The sequence below is a fragment of the Saccoglossus kowalevskii genome, chromosome 19, assembly GCF_978046115.1.
Source record: "Saccoglossus kowalevskii chromosome 19, keSacKowa6.1, whole genome shotgun sequence".
NCBI lineage: Eukaryota > Metazoa > Hemichordata > Enteropneusta > Harrimaniidae > Saccoglossus > Saccoglossus kowalevskii.
In genome coordinates, this window is record NC_140659.1 from 224,330 (window position 1) to 239,700 (window position 15,371).

Below are 15,371 nucleotides of genomic sequence, written 5' to 3' on the forward strand. Positions count from 1 at the left end.
CCAAAAATCTGCACACCACAAATGTAAATTGTGCTGTCTTGGTTTTGCAGTTGCTTTTTTTTTATCAACATAGATTAATTTAGTAAGAATTAATGTATTATTATAATATTTAATTATACAATTTTTTGTTTGCATTTTTTATTTTTACAATTTTTAAACTCCTAATTCTATTCTATTCTCATAGAAACGGAGTCTAACTTGTTGCATGGTAGCCATAAACTTTTTTTTTATTGTGTGTGGCTTAATAAACTGAAAATAGCAAAAAAATATAGAAGACAACATATGCTACCACATAACAGCTGACACCACTCCCAGTCAAACTACATAGGTGAGGTATACTGATATTGGTTGTATTTCATACCACATGGATGAGTGTACAGTCATTACCAGGCAGTTTACTAGAGTAAACAGGTATGAATAAAACATGCTGTCATTTTAGATAGCACATGTAGGTTATATACCGGTAGTATTGATGACTTGCTGAGCTAACAGGTCAGCAGTTCAAACTTCCTGTCATATGACAAAATCGGCATGGCTTTTCCCTGACATTTATGGGATACAGTAATTATTATCAGTGCATCTTGCAACGGTATTTTTATTTGTTTTGCTCGTGAAAATATAGCGATACACTGAGTGAAAATAACTTCCATACTCCACAAACTTCAGCGCATTCTGTTATTATTACATTTACGACTTTCCGAAAATCTTCAAGAATGATGAGAACAAAACATTTCTTAAATTTTCTCAAAATAAAAATAATGCAATATAAGGAAATTTATTGTGACAAAGCATCTTCATATGTATTTTTGACATTAATATCAAAGAACAGATGACACAAAACAATGAATGAGAGTGTCATTGCCACAGCGATTTTGAAAAATTTCCATTTTGCTTTCAACCTGTTTTTTTTTTTTTCAAAGCTGTATGATTTGTTTTTAATGTGTTCATTTAATAGAAATGATAAATTGAATTTCATATCATCAAATTCAATTTTACATTGTGTTACATTTTGTTGAGGATTTGCAGTGAAATACAGAGTATTATTAAATGTACATGCGACTAATTTGCATTGTTAATTCATGGCTCTTGATTATGTAAGAATGTAACTTTGGAAGTCTTATTGCATTTAACAATAATTATAGGGTGCCAACAGCTACCTTGTCAGTTCAAGTTATGCAACAACTGCCAAGAAAACTCATTTGCATATCAATGTTATTCAACTGCAAATTAATGTGATAAAATCTGAAGTACATAATTTTATGTAATAATTATTATTATACATCTGTCATCGTAACGCCATAAGTTACAGAGTGTCGTAAATTTGTGGTATTTCGCGGGGTATTTTCATCCTACCATATATAAGGGAATGTGAATTCCAAATATGAAATGATTATGTGCATAAGCGTCCTCTAATTCTAAACACAAACATGGCTGCCACTAAGGTTTGACTGGACTCCACACAAAGAAGTTTTTGGATTTCTGCATTCCTATGATGTATCCTTGGAAGGAAAAGATGTATCATAAGGTTATTACGGGGATACCTCAAAGTAAGCACTCAGCCAGTATGCCGTCGCTGTACGTGGTATCCACGTAATAACCTCATATTACTACGCTGCTAGTAACAGTATTAATATTATTATTATTATTGTGTTATTATTATTATGCAATAATCTATGTATTAAATGATGAGGTATCACTCATTTGAGGCATTTAAATGCATTTAATATTGTAATTATTATTAATTTTGGTATTATGACAAAACACTGGATATTTACAAAGATACACCAAATGCTGAAGCCATTTGACTAGACAGTCTATCAAACACGTTGTCAAGGTGTTCTAAACAGTTGTTTTATATTTAGGTATAATGCAGAATCTCTTGTATTCTGTGTTACCGACACAATATGATATGGGACTATTTATCACAATGTTATTGGTCAGCAGGGAATTTCGTAACAGGGGTGCGACATGACAAAATTTGGCACATCGGTTTGTCAGTTTAGTCAGTTTAGTCTTATCACCAGATCAATTTATCTCATTTCAGGACTTCAGATGAAGTGGGGGGCTCAAATAAAAAGATGCTACATCTCACAATTTACAATAGATCCCTGCACCCTGCAAAATATTTGTTTACATTCTAACTTTCCTTTGTATTTCATAAGAGGTAATAGTGTGAATAACACAGTATGAGATGCACATGGTACTATGACAATGTACACATCATATGAAATCTTAGATATAAGGATTACCTGATAGCCAATTACACTATTACACTAAATACTTAAAGAGCACAATTTTTAAAACCACAGAAAGTAATTAATTTATTTTTTCTTTTATTTTACTAACATTTTATTTTTATCTCTTATGTATTGTATGTTTTTATTTTCATTGTATTTATGTTCCTTACCATACAAAAACCCTCTGAAGGTTTTTAGTAGTGTAATAAAGTTATAATAATAACAAGTCATTGTCAATGACACGTCCCCTTTCCGTTCATATTTGAGTGACATATACATTCAAAGCAGATCATGACCGAAATGCACCTGCATATGTACAACACATTGTACTAAATCTGAACAAAATCCATCCATGCATGACTGAGATCCGGTTCCGGAATTGTGAAAATACGTGATTTTGATGCATTTTCGGCCTTAAAATGGCCATCATTCAGCTATTGTTAAGCAGATCATGAAACAAATGCACATATCTATTTGTGACATGATGTACCATGTGTGTGTGAAGTTTGAACTTGATCAATCCAGACATGTCTTGGATACGGATCCAGAACTGAATTCTATAAAACAAAATGGCTGCCAGTCGGCCATTTCGAACTTGATCTGAAAAAAAAAATGACGTGCATCAAGGTCCTATTATGTTTAATGTATGTACCAAATTTGAACAAAATCCGTCCATGCATAACTGAGATCCGGGTTCGGAATGGTGAAAATGTGCGATTTCAATGCATTTTCGGCCTTAAAGTGGCCGCCATTTGGCTATCGTTAATGAGATCATGAAACAAATGCATATACATATTTGTGACATGATGTACCTTGTGTGTGAAGTTTGAACTTGATCAATCCAGACATGTCTCGGATACAGATCCAGAACTGAACTCTTTAAAACAAAATGGCCGCCAGTCGACCATTTCGAACTTGATCCGGAAAAAAAAAGGACGTGCATCAAGGTCCTATTATGTTTAATGTATGTACCAAATGTGAACGAAATCCGTCCATGCGTAACTGAGATCCGGGAGCTGAATGGTGAAAATGTGCGATTTCAATGCATTTTCGGCCTTAAAGCAGCCGCCATTTGGCTATCGTTAATGAGATCATGAAACAAATGCACATACATATTTGTGACATGATGTACCTTGTGTGTGTGAAGCTTGAACTCGATCAATCCAAGCATGTCTCAGATACGGATCCAGAACTGAATTCTTTAAAACAAAATGGCCGCCAGTCGGCCATTTCAAACCCGATCCAAAAAAAAAAATGACGTGCATCAAGGTCCTATTATGTTTAATGTATGTACCAAATTTGAACAAAATTCGTCCACGCATAACTGAGATCCGGGTCCGGAATGGTGAAAATGTGCGATTTTGATGCATTTTCGGCCTTAAAATGGCCGTTATTCGGCTATCGTTAATAGGATCATGAAAAAAAAGTATGTGCATATGTCCCATATAATATGTGATGTATGACTTAATCGGTCCATGCATGTTCGAGATACAGGTGATCACGGACGCACGCACGGACGCACACAGGGCAAAACATAAGTCCCCGTTTTCGGACTACGTCCGAACGGGGACTAATTATATTATAGTCATATTTGACTTTTGTTTTTATAGACTTGTTGTCACACGAATAATATTATATTTTATTTGTAACCTACAAACATTGTATATCATTTGCTGACTAAAAGTGGTTTATAATGTAGAGCTATCACCAGGACTATTCTATTTTATAATAGGGATGTACTTACCAACTGTACTTGATGCCTTATCAGCTTCTTCAATCTCAATTTCTAAGTCTCTTTCTTTCTCTGATAACAGTTCCATTAACTTTTCAATATCATCCTGAGCTTTGAGTAGTTCTTTGGCAGCCTGCCTGGCTTGTGGGTGGATCAACATATTCTACACACAACATAAACAAGCAATATCTAATGGAAACTGCACAGACAGGATTCATTTTTTTTATTATTACAAGCAGTGTGCCCTCATAACAGAACTGTTTTTGTTGGAATCTCATAAATCAAGTTGAGTCAGAACGCAAGGAAAGGGGGTGACTTATAAAGGCTCCAACTACATGTCTAAATATTGGATTTTTAGTGCATTTTTATGACTAAAATGGCCACCAGTTATCATCTTTGACCAAATCATGACACATGCAAATATATCAGATAACGTACATTGTATTAAAGGCCCAAGTTTTTATACAGGCTTCTAAACAATAGAGTATATTTTATTGTAAGTCTCAGTGTAGTAAACAGCTCCAGCCAGGTAAATTCATGTTTCCTTCAAACTATAAGTTGATTATGTCATGCCACAACAGTGATTCAATGTTGTATTTCTGACAATGATCTATGACCCATGACTAGATCACAATCTGACTAGTAGGTCCATGATCACACAATCCATAGATTTGAGAATAACAGCAAATTCTACCAATTGTGTTACATGTTAATTTATTTAATTCTTTCCTTGTAGCTATTTTTATGAAAATGATAAAATCATGCTGGAACTTGCGTGTGTGTGGTCCCATTCACTTGTATGAGACTATCAACCACATTTCACAGAACTGAGGAGGGAGTACTTTAACTGTAACACTCGCTAAAATATTCACACTCACTCATGTTATTGTTGCTATTGTACAATTTCCTGTCTTGTGTTCAAACTCACTATTGCACAGGGAGACAATCATAGACTTACATAGGTCCATGGACAAAGATGAAGATGTCTCGTTACTATCAAAACAATCTAGACTGACTTCAGTCAGGGAATAGTTTTTCACTTTGGAAATTAGTAACAACTTGTTCTAAATGTTGCAATTTGATTTGTGTATACGCTTATACACCACCATTTCACAATTGTGATATGATGCCACAGAGATTATGGAATCCCAGACACGAAGCAAATGTCATAATGCAATGCAGTGTCTCAAATCACCCAAAAGCAATTGTTACCTCATCTCTTTCTTTCATCTCCTTTTCACGTTGTTTTTCTTTTTGTCTCTCCCTATCTTCTCTTTCTTTTTGCTTTCTTTCTTTCTGTTTTTCTTCATCTGTTCTTTTCTCTTTATCTCTCCTTTCTTTTTCTCTTCGTTCCTTTTCTCTTTGTCTTTCTTGTTCATGTTTTTTCTTGTCTTCTTCATCCTTGGCCTTTCTTCTCCTTAATTCACCTTCCAATCTTGCAATCTGTGCTTGTGCCTCTGAATCCTGCATTTGAGTGAGTGAAACAGAACACACAAATACATAAAGAACTTGCACAAAGTGAAACAAAACACACACTATGAATTTCAGCTCAGTCACATGGGCTGAAAAAGTCTTGAAGTTTGATCTTCCACTCTGATTTCGAGCAAAAATACATATAGGCCATTTTATAGTTTCGAACTTTATAATGTGGTAGAACTAATGGAGATACTGACATGAATTCAATAACTGATATGAATGCTATTAAAGACTGGCACTGATATGAATGCTATTAAAGACTGGCACTGATATGAATGCTATTAAAGACTGGCACTGATATGAATGCTATTAAAGACTGGCACTGATATGAATGCTATTAAAGACTGACAATGATATGAATGCTATTAAAGACTGGCACTGATATGAATGCTATTAAAGACTGACAATGATATGAATGCTATTAAAGACTGGCACTGATATGAATGCTATTAAAGACTGGCACTGATATGAATGCTATTAAAGACTGGCACTGATATGAATGCTATTAAAGACTGGCACTGATATGAATGCTATTAAAGACTGGCACTGATATGAATGCTATTAAAGACTGGCACTGATATGAATGCTATTAAAGACTGGCACTGATATGAATGCTATTAAAGACTGGCACTGATATGAATGCTATTAAAGACTGGCACTGATATGAATGCTATTAAAGACTGGCACTGATATGAATGCTATTAAAGACTGGCACTGATATGAATGCTATTAAAGACTGGCACTGATATGAATGCTATTAAAGACTGGCACTGATATGAATGCTATTAAAGACTGGCACTGATATGAATGCTATTAAAGACTGGCACTGATATGAATGCTATTAAAGACTGGCACTGATATGAATGCTATTAAAGACTGGCACTGATATGAATGCTATTAAAGACTGGCACTGATATGAATGCTATTAAAGACTGGCACTGATATGAATGCTATTAAAGACTGGCACTGATATGAATGCTATTAAAGACTGGCACTGATATGAATGCTATTAAAGACTGGCACTGATATGAATGCTATTAAAGACTGGCACTGATATGAATGCTATTAAAGACTGGCACTGATATGAATGCTATTAAAGACTGGCACTGATATGAATGCTATTAAAGACTGGCACTGATATGAATGCTATTAAAGACTGTCACTGATATGAATGCTATTAAAGACTGGCACTGATATGAATGCTATGAAAGACTGGCACTGATATGAATGCTATTAAAGACTGGCACTGATATGAATGCTATTAAAGACTGGCACTGATATGAATGCTATTAAAGACTGGCACTGATATGAATGCTATTAAAGACTGACACTGATATGAATGCTATTAAAGACTGTCACTGATATGAATGCTATTAAAGACTGTCACTGATATGAATGCTATTAAAGACTGACACTGATATGAATGCTATTAAAGACTGGCACTGATATGAATGCTATTAAAGACTGGCACTGATATGAATGCTATTAAAGACTGTCACTGATATGAATGCTATTAAAGACTGGCACTGATATGAATGCTATTAAAGACTGGCACTGATATGAATGCTATTAAAGACTGGCACTGATATGAATGCTATTAAAGACTGGCACTGATATGAATGCTATTAAAGACTGTCACTGATATGAATGCTATTAAAGACTGACACTGATATGAATGCTATTAAAGACTGGCACTGATATGAATGCTATTAAAGACTGGCACTGATATGAATGCTATTAAAGACTGTCACTGATATGAATGCTATTAAAGACTGGCACTGATATGAATGCTATTAAAGACTGGCACTGATATGAATGCTATTAAAGACTGGCACTGATATGAATGCTATTAAAGACTGGCACTGATATGAATGCTATTAAAGACTGGCACTGATATGAATGCTATTAAAGACTGGCACTGATATGAATGCTATTAAAGACTGGCACTGATATGAATGCTATTAAAGACTGGCACTGATATGAATGCTATTAAAGACTGGCACTGATATGAATGCTATTAAAGACTGACACTGATATGAATGCTATTAAAGACTGGCACTGATATGAATGCTATTAAAGACTGGCACTGATATGAATGCTATTAAAGACTGACACTGATATGAATGCTATTAAAGACTGGCACTGATATGAATGCTATTAAAGACTGGCACTGATATGAATGCTATTAAAGACTGGCACTGATATGAATGCTATTAAAGACTGGCACTGATATGAATGCTATTAAAGACTGTCACTGATATGAATGCTATTAAAGACTGACACTGATATGAATGCTATTAAAGACTGGCACTGATATGAATGCTATTAAAGACTGGCACTGATATGAATGCTATTAAAGACTGGCACTGATATGAATGCTATTAAAGACTGGCACTGATATGAATGCTATTAAAGACTGGCACTGATATGAATGCTATTAAAGACTGACACTGATATGAATGCTATTAAAGACTGGCACTGATATGAATGCTATTAAAGACTGGCACTGATATGAATGCTATTAAAGACTGGCACTGATATGAATGCTATTAAAGACTGACACTGATATGAATGCTATTAAAGACTGGCACTGATATGAATGCTATTAAAGACTGGCACTGATATGAATGCTATTAAAGACTGTCACTGATATGAATGCTATTAAAGACTGGCACTGATATGAATGCTATTAAAGACTGGCACTGATATGAATGCTATTAAAGACTGTCACTGATATGAATGCTATTAAAGACTGTCACTGATATGAATGCTATTAAAGACTGACACTGATATGAATGCTATTAAAGACTGACACTGATATGAATGCTATTAAAGACTGGCACTGATATGAATGCTATTAAAGACTGTCACTGATATGAATGCTATTAAAGACTGGCACTGATATGAATGCTATTAAAGACTGGCACTGATATGAATGCTATTAAAGACTGGCACTGATATGAATGCTATTAAAGACTGGCACTGATATGAATGCTATTAAAGACTGGCACTGATATGAATGCTATTAAAGACTGGCACTGATATGAATGCTATTAAAGACTGGCACTGATATGAATGCTATTAAAGACTGGCACTGATATGAATGCTATTAAAGACTGGCACTGATATGAATGCTATTAAAGACTGGCACTGATATGAATGCTATTAAAGACTGGCACTGATATGAATGCTATTAAAGACTGGCACTGATATGAATGCTATTAAAGACTGACACTGATATGAATGCTATTAAAGACTGGCACTGATATGAATGCTATTAAAGACTGGCACTGATATGAATGCTATTAAAGACTGGCACTGATATGAATGCTATTAAAGACTGGCACTGATATGAATGCTATTAAAGACTGTCACTGATATGAATGCTATTAAAGACTGACACTGATATGAATGCTATTAAAGACTGGCACTGATATGAATGCTATTAAAGACTGGCACTGATATGAATGCTATTAAAGACTGGCACTGATATGAATGCTATTAAAGACTGGCACTGATATGAATGCTATTAAAGACTGGCACTGATATGAATGCTATTAAAGACTGACACTGATATGAATGCTATTAAAGACTGGCACTGATATGAATGCTATTAAAGACTGGCACTGATATGAATGCTATTAAAGACTGACACTGATATGAATGCTATTAAAGACTGGCACTGATATGAATGCTATTAAAGACTGGCACTGATATGAATGCTATTAAAGACTGACACTGATATGAATGCTATTAAAGACTGACACTGATATGAATGCTATTAAAGACTGACACTGATATGAATGCTATTAAAGACTGGCACTGATATGAATGCTATTAAAGACTGACACTGATATGAATGCTATTAAAGACTGACACTGATATGAATGCTATTAAAGACTGGCACTGATATGAATGCTATTAAAGACTGACACTGATATGAATGCTATTAAAGACTGGCACTGATATGAATGCTATTAAAGACTGACACTGATATGAATGCTATTAAAGACTGACACTGATATGAATGCTATTAAAGACTGGCACTGATATGAATGCTATTAAAGACTGGCACTGATATGAATGCTATTAAAGACTGGCACTGATATGAATGCTATTAAAGACTGGCACTGATATGAATGCTATTAAAGACTGGCACTGATATGAATGCTATTAAAGACTGGCACTGATATGAATGCTATTAAAGACTGGCACTGATATGAATGCTATTAAAGACTGGCACTGATATGAATGCTATTAAAGACTGGCACTGATATGAATGCTATTAAAGACTGGCACTGATATGAATGCTATTAAAGACTGGCACTGATATGAATGCTATGAAAGACTGGCACTGATATGAATGCTATTAAAGACTGGCACTGATATGAATGCTATTAAAGACTGGCACTGATATGAATGCTATTAAAGACTGACACTGATATGAATGCTATTAAAGACTGGCACTGATATGAATGCTATTAAAGACTGGCACTGATATGAATGCTATTAAAGACTGACACTGATATGAATGCTATGAAAGACTGGCACTGATATGAATGCTATTAAAGACTGTCACTGATATGAATGCTATTAAAGACTGGCACTGATATGAATGCTATTAAAGACTGGCACTGATATGAATGCTATTAAAGACTGGCACTGATATGAATGCTATTAAAGACTGGCACTGATATGAATGCTATTAAAGACTGGCACTGATATGAATGCTATTAAAGACTGTCACTGATATGAATGCTATTAAAGACTGGCACTGATATGAATGCTATTAAAGACTGGCACTGATATGAATGCTATTAAAGACTGGCACTGATATGAATGCTATTAAAGACTGGCACTGATATGAATGCTATTAAAGACTGGCACTGATATGAATGCTATTAAAGACTGTCACTGATATGAATGCTATTAAAGACTGGCACTGATATGAATGCTATTAAAGACTGGCACTGATATGAATGCTATTAAAGACTGGCACTGATATGAATGCTATTAAAGACTGGCACTGATATGAATGCTATTAAAGACTGGCACTGATATGAATGCTATTAAAGACTGGCACTGATATGAATGCTATTAAAGACTGACACTGATATGAATGCTATTAAAGACTGGCACTGATATGAATGCTATTAAAGACTGACACTGATATGAATGCTATTAAAGACTGGCACTGATATGAATGCTATTAAAGACTGGCACTGATATGAATGCTATTAAAGACTGGCACTGATATGAATGCTATTAAAGACTGGCACTGATATGAATGCTATTAAAGACTGGCACTGATATGAATGCTATTAAAGACTGGCACTGATATGAATGCTATTAAAGACTGGCACTGATATGAATGCTATTAAAGACTGACACTGATATGAATGCTATTAAAGACTGGCACTGATATGAATGCTATTAAAGACTGACACTGATATGAATGCTATTAAAGACTGGCACTGATATGAATGCTATTAAAGACTGGCACTGATATGAATGCTATTAAAGACTGGCACTGATATGAATGCTATTAAAGACTGTCACTGATATGAATGCTATTAAAGACTGACACTGATATGAATGCTATTAAAGACTGGCACTGATATGAATGCTATTAAAGACTGGCACTGATATGAATGCTATTAAAGACTGGCACTGATATGAATGCTATTAAAGACTGACACTGATATGAATGCTATTAAAGACTGGCACTGATATGAATGCTATTAAAGACTGGCACTGATATGAATGCTATTAAAGACTGGCACTGATATGAATGCTATTAAAGACTGGCACTGATATGAATGCTATTAAAGACTGGCACTGATATGAATGCTATTAAAGACTGGCACTGATATGAATGCTATTAAAGACTGACACTGATATGAATGCTATTAAAGACTGGCACTGATATGAATGCTATTAAAGACTGGCACTGATATGAATGCTATTAAAGACTGGCACTGATATGAATGCTATTAAAGACTGGCACTGATATGAATGCTATTAAAGACTGGCACTGATATGAATGCTATTAAAGACTGACACTGATATGAATGCTATTAAAGACTGGCACTGATATGAATGCTATTAAAGACTGGCACTGATATGAATGCTATTAAAGACTGGCACTGATATGAATGCTATTAAAGACTGGCACTGATATGAATGCTATGAAAGACTGGCACTGATATGAATGCTATTAAAGACTGGCACTGATATGAATGCTATTAAAGACTGGCACTGATATGAATGCTATTAAAGACTGACACTGATATGAATGCTATTAAAGACTGGCACTGATATGAATGCTATTAAAGACTGGCACTGATATGAATGCTATTAAAGACTGGCACTGATATGAATGCTATTAAAGACTGGCACTGATATGAATGCTATTAAAGACTGTCACTGATATGAATGCTATTAAAGACTGACACTGATATGAATGCTATTAAAGACTGGCACTGATATGAATGCTATTAAAGACTGGCACTGATATGAATGCTATTAAAGACTGACACTGATATGAATGCTATTAAAGACTGGCACTGATATGAATGCTATTAAAGACTGGCACTGATATGAATGCTATTAAAGACTGTCACTGGCACTAATATTCATCCATATTCAGTTTGGAAGTCGTATCAAAGTTTAATTTACCTTTTTTGCACACTGTTTCTCTTGATCTCGGTATTTTTTCTTTATATCACTCAGGTCTTTTTCTAGTTGTGAAATTCTTTCTTGGTCCTTTGGATTCTTTCTGGGTGTAGGCGTGTCAGACTTTTTTGGAGAAGGGCTTTTCTGTGCCTATCATGTTAAACAACAAATTCAATCAATAACATTCACAAAACTTGCCAAACGTACTTGGAATCACAATAAATTATGACACTGGGTCAATCCAAAACATTAATAAAATAAATAACAAGCTGAGATAGCTCCGCCGTTAGCAATGCACATTACAATTAAAGAACTGAAGATATCATTAGAAAATGAACAATATGTATAGTATCAAAAAAACAGTACTTTCAACGTTTTCAACGAGAATTCAAAAATATCACTTTTCACCAAAAATGACAAAAATATTCATTACAATTAGAGAATTAAAGATATCATTACAAAATGAACAAATCTGAGAGAGGACCACATGTAGTATCTATATATGTAATATCAAAGCAATTGGACTTGCGGTTTTTAACAAAGAGTCGAATATAAAATTAGAGAATTGAAGATATCATCATGAAATGAAGAAATCTAAGAGAGGTCTACCCAAGGTAGACCATATACACCAAGTATCAAAGCATTCAGGCTTGTAGTTTTCAAGAAGAAGTTGAAACAGTAAAACATTGACATGCACGACGGCAATCACTCATATGATAAGCTCCGCTCGACAAAGTCGACAGCGGAGCCAATAAAACAGCTCATTCAAGGCATCCATACAATTTTCAAAGGAAATGTTATCTATGCATTGTCTCCAAGCAGATGCATTCATTTAATGATTCTGGTTTGGTAATATTTACCTAACTATCTTATTTATTTTTTTATTTTTTTTTTTTAATTTTTAAAAACATTTTATTGAGTCATCTTATAAGGTTTACAAGTGTAAAGATACATGAAAGTTGGTACTGTAAACATTACAATGGTTTGAATACAAGATTACAATATTCAGTCTTTAGTGGTTTGGTCGGTATCCATAAGTTTTAATTTCCCCCACTTTTTATTGTGTTTACTCATTTTCCCTTTCCTTTTTGCGGTGTAACATTGAATCATTTCAATCTATTTAACAAATGTCTTAAAGTTGACAAAATTTGGTCTTTTTTGTTGATACCTACATATATAGATAAATCTCTTGGCCAACAGAATCAGAAAATTTAGTAACATAGGACGAAGGCAATCACCTAATTTCATGAATTCAGGGTCTAATGACCCTGGAGCTCCAACATGTTTTCCCCATTCTTCAACGTGAACACAGTGGCAGAACAGGTGAAGAAGAGTTTCATCTGACCCTATACAAAATGTGCATGAGCATGATTCAATTCTTGGGGTGGACATCTTATGGAGTATTGTGTTTGTAACCAGGATATTGTGAGAAATTTTCCACTGAAATTCTCTTAATTTTGAATCAATGGAAAGTTTAAATGGTGACCAGTAAATACTTCCCCATTCATTTATGAATGAATTAAATGCTTTTATAAAGAACATTTCCGATCGTGGGGAAATGAAGTAATGTTTTACAATACCCCGGGTAACTGGTTTAATTTTGCAGATGATATTGCACTCCAATAAACTTTACACCTATCTCAGTATTCTCATCATTGGTCAACATTTTGTTTTCAGCTAGGTGGTATCGCTGCAATTATCCCATACCATTTCAGATAGCAGTGATGGGGCACCCCTCTCGACAAGATCTCCTCCCATTGTAAGACTTGACCATGTTCATTAAAAAGATGTCCAACATACTGAAATCCAGCTTCAAAAAAATAGTTGTTAAAAATACTTTTACCCCCTTAAAGAATATTATAATTATTCCAGATAGCTGGGTTGAGGAAATGCTCCTCATCGTTGCTTTCCCCAACCACAGAAATCCAGGCTTGCATCATTCTAAGATTTAGCCCCTTAGGTAAAAGTTTTATTTTAAAATCGGCTCTCAACGGTGATTTGACTCCACCTATGCTGTGCAATTTCCTATGTAAAATCCATTTCCATGGATGGGTATTGTTGTCGTGGTAACACCTCAGCCAGTTTATACCTTGGGCCTTAACTATAGCAAAAATGTCCGGCATGCCAAGCTCACCTTCTCCTCCTTCCCCAACCACAGTTTTCAGTGCAACCCGATCCTTCCCATTCCACAGAAATTGAAATAACAATTTGTTAATTTCTTTCAGGATTCTATTAGGACAGGCTGTAAGATTTAGTACATATTGGAGCCTAGAAATTCCCATAGATTTAAAAATCTGTACCTTTCCAAGCAGAGTTAGTTTCCAAAATTGCAATGACATTCTGAGTTTCTCCATGGGCTCAGCAAAGTTCCTTTCAGCAGCTAGTTTTTTATCATGGGAGAAATAAATTCCTACAATTTTAATAATATTCAACCATTTTACTTTCAGAAGTTTGTCTTTACATTTTTCCATGCTTCCCAGCCACATCGCTTCACACTTCTCTTTGTTAACTGCAAGACCCAAAATTTTTTCAAAATCTTTCAATATTTGGAAAAGTCTCCTACAGGAGGGGAGGTCAGTCAAGAAACATGCGAGGTCGTCTGCAAAAGAAGCGCTTTTAACAGTTTCAAAACCCGGTTCTGGGATTCCCTTAATTTCTTGTTTATTGAGCATAAACTTATTTCTATGGTAAGAATGAACAACATTGGGGATATTGGATCTCCCTGTCTGACCCCTCGTCCTAGAGCGAAATATCCAGTACCCTTGTTGGACGTGATAATGTAATAAATTCCCGATAATGTATCATTAACCGATAGTGTAACACGAATTAACCGATATTGTAATAAAAGCCGATAATGTAACACGAATTAACCAATATTGTAATAAAAACCGATAATGTAACAACACACAACCAATAGTGTAACAAAAAAAGCAACTGATAATGTAATAGATTATTTTTCCAACTGATAACGCAACAAGATGATTACCGATAGTGTAATAATATGTATTTGCATTGAAATTGTTTGCAATTTCTAGAACGATATGGAATTTACTGTATTTTATATCATACCATCAAACACAAATTATTTTGATTGTTTTTAGCTGCAATTTAATTATGAAGATTACTGAATGGGACACGTCCAGCTTGCTGATATTGATTGCATATCTTCATGTTAAAAGATTGTTTTCAGGGTTGCCATGAAGACATTAAGAATTATGTGGCCTCCCAAAAAAATATGGATGATCATTTTG

The 15,371-nt window shown here is 34.6% G+C and overlaps 2 protein-coding genes across 7 annotated transcripts in view; one reads left to right on the forward strand and one right to left on the reverse strand.

Annotated features, from left to right (window-relative positions):
* The window catches only part of LOC102801418 (centriolin-like), a 204,129-nt gene that overhangs the window by 96,964 nt on the left and 91,794 nt on the right, over positions 1-15,371 (reverse strand). For all 6 annotated transcript variants that reach the window (XM_085493889.1, XM_085493887.1, XM_085493886.1 and 3 more), the window contains exons 18-20: positions 12,124-12,270; positions 5,182-5,433; positions 3,982-4,132 (exon numbers count right to left, since the gene is read on the reverse strand). In XM_085493889.1, the coding sequence (XP_085350015.1) occupies positions 3,982-4,132; positions 5,182-5,433; positions 12,124-12,270 (550 nt within the window). The remainder of the gene's footprint in view (positions 1-3,981; positions 4,133-5,181; positions 5,434-12,123; positions 12,271-15,371) is intronic.
* The window catches only part of LOC100378319 (haloacid dehalogenase-like hydrolase domain-containing protein 3), a 148,018-nt gene continuing 132,945 nt past the window's right edge, over positions 299-15,371 (forward strand). Inside the window, exon 1 of the mRNA XM_085493890.1 lies at positions 299-411. The gene's annotated coding sequence lies outside the window, so the exon portion shown is untranslated. The remainder of the gene's footprint in view (positions 412-15,371) is intronic.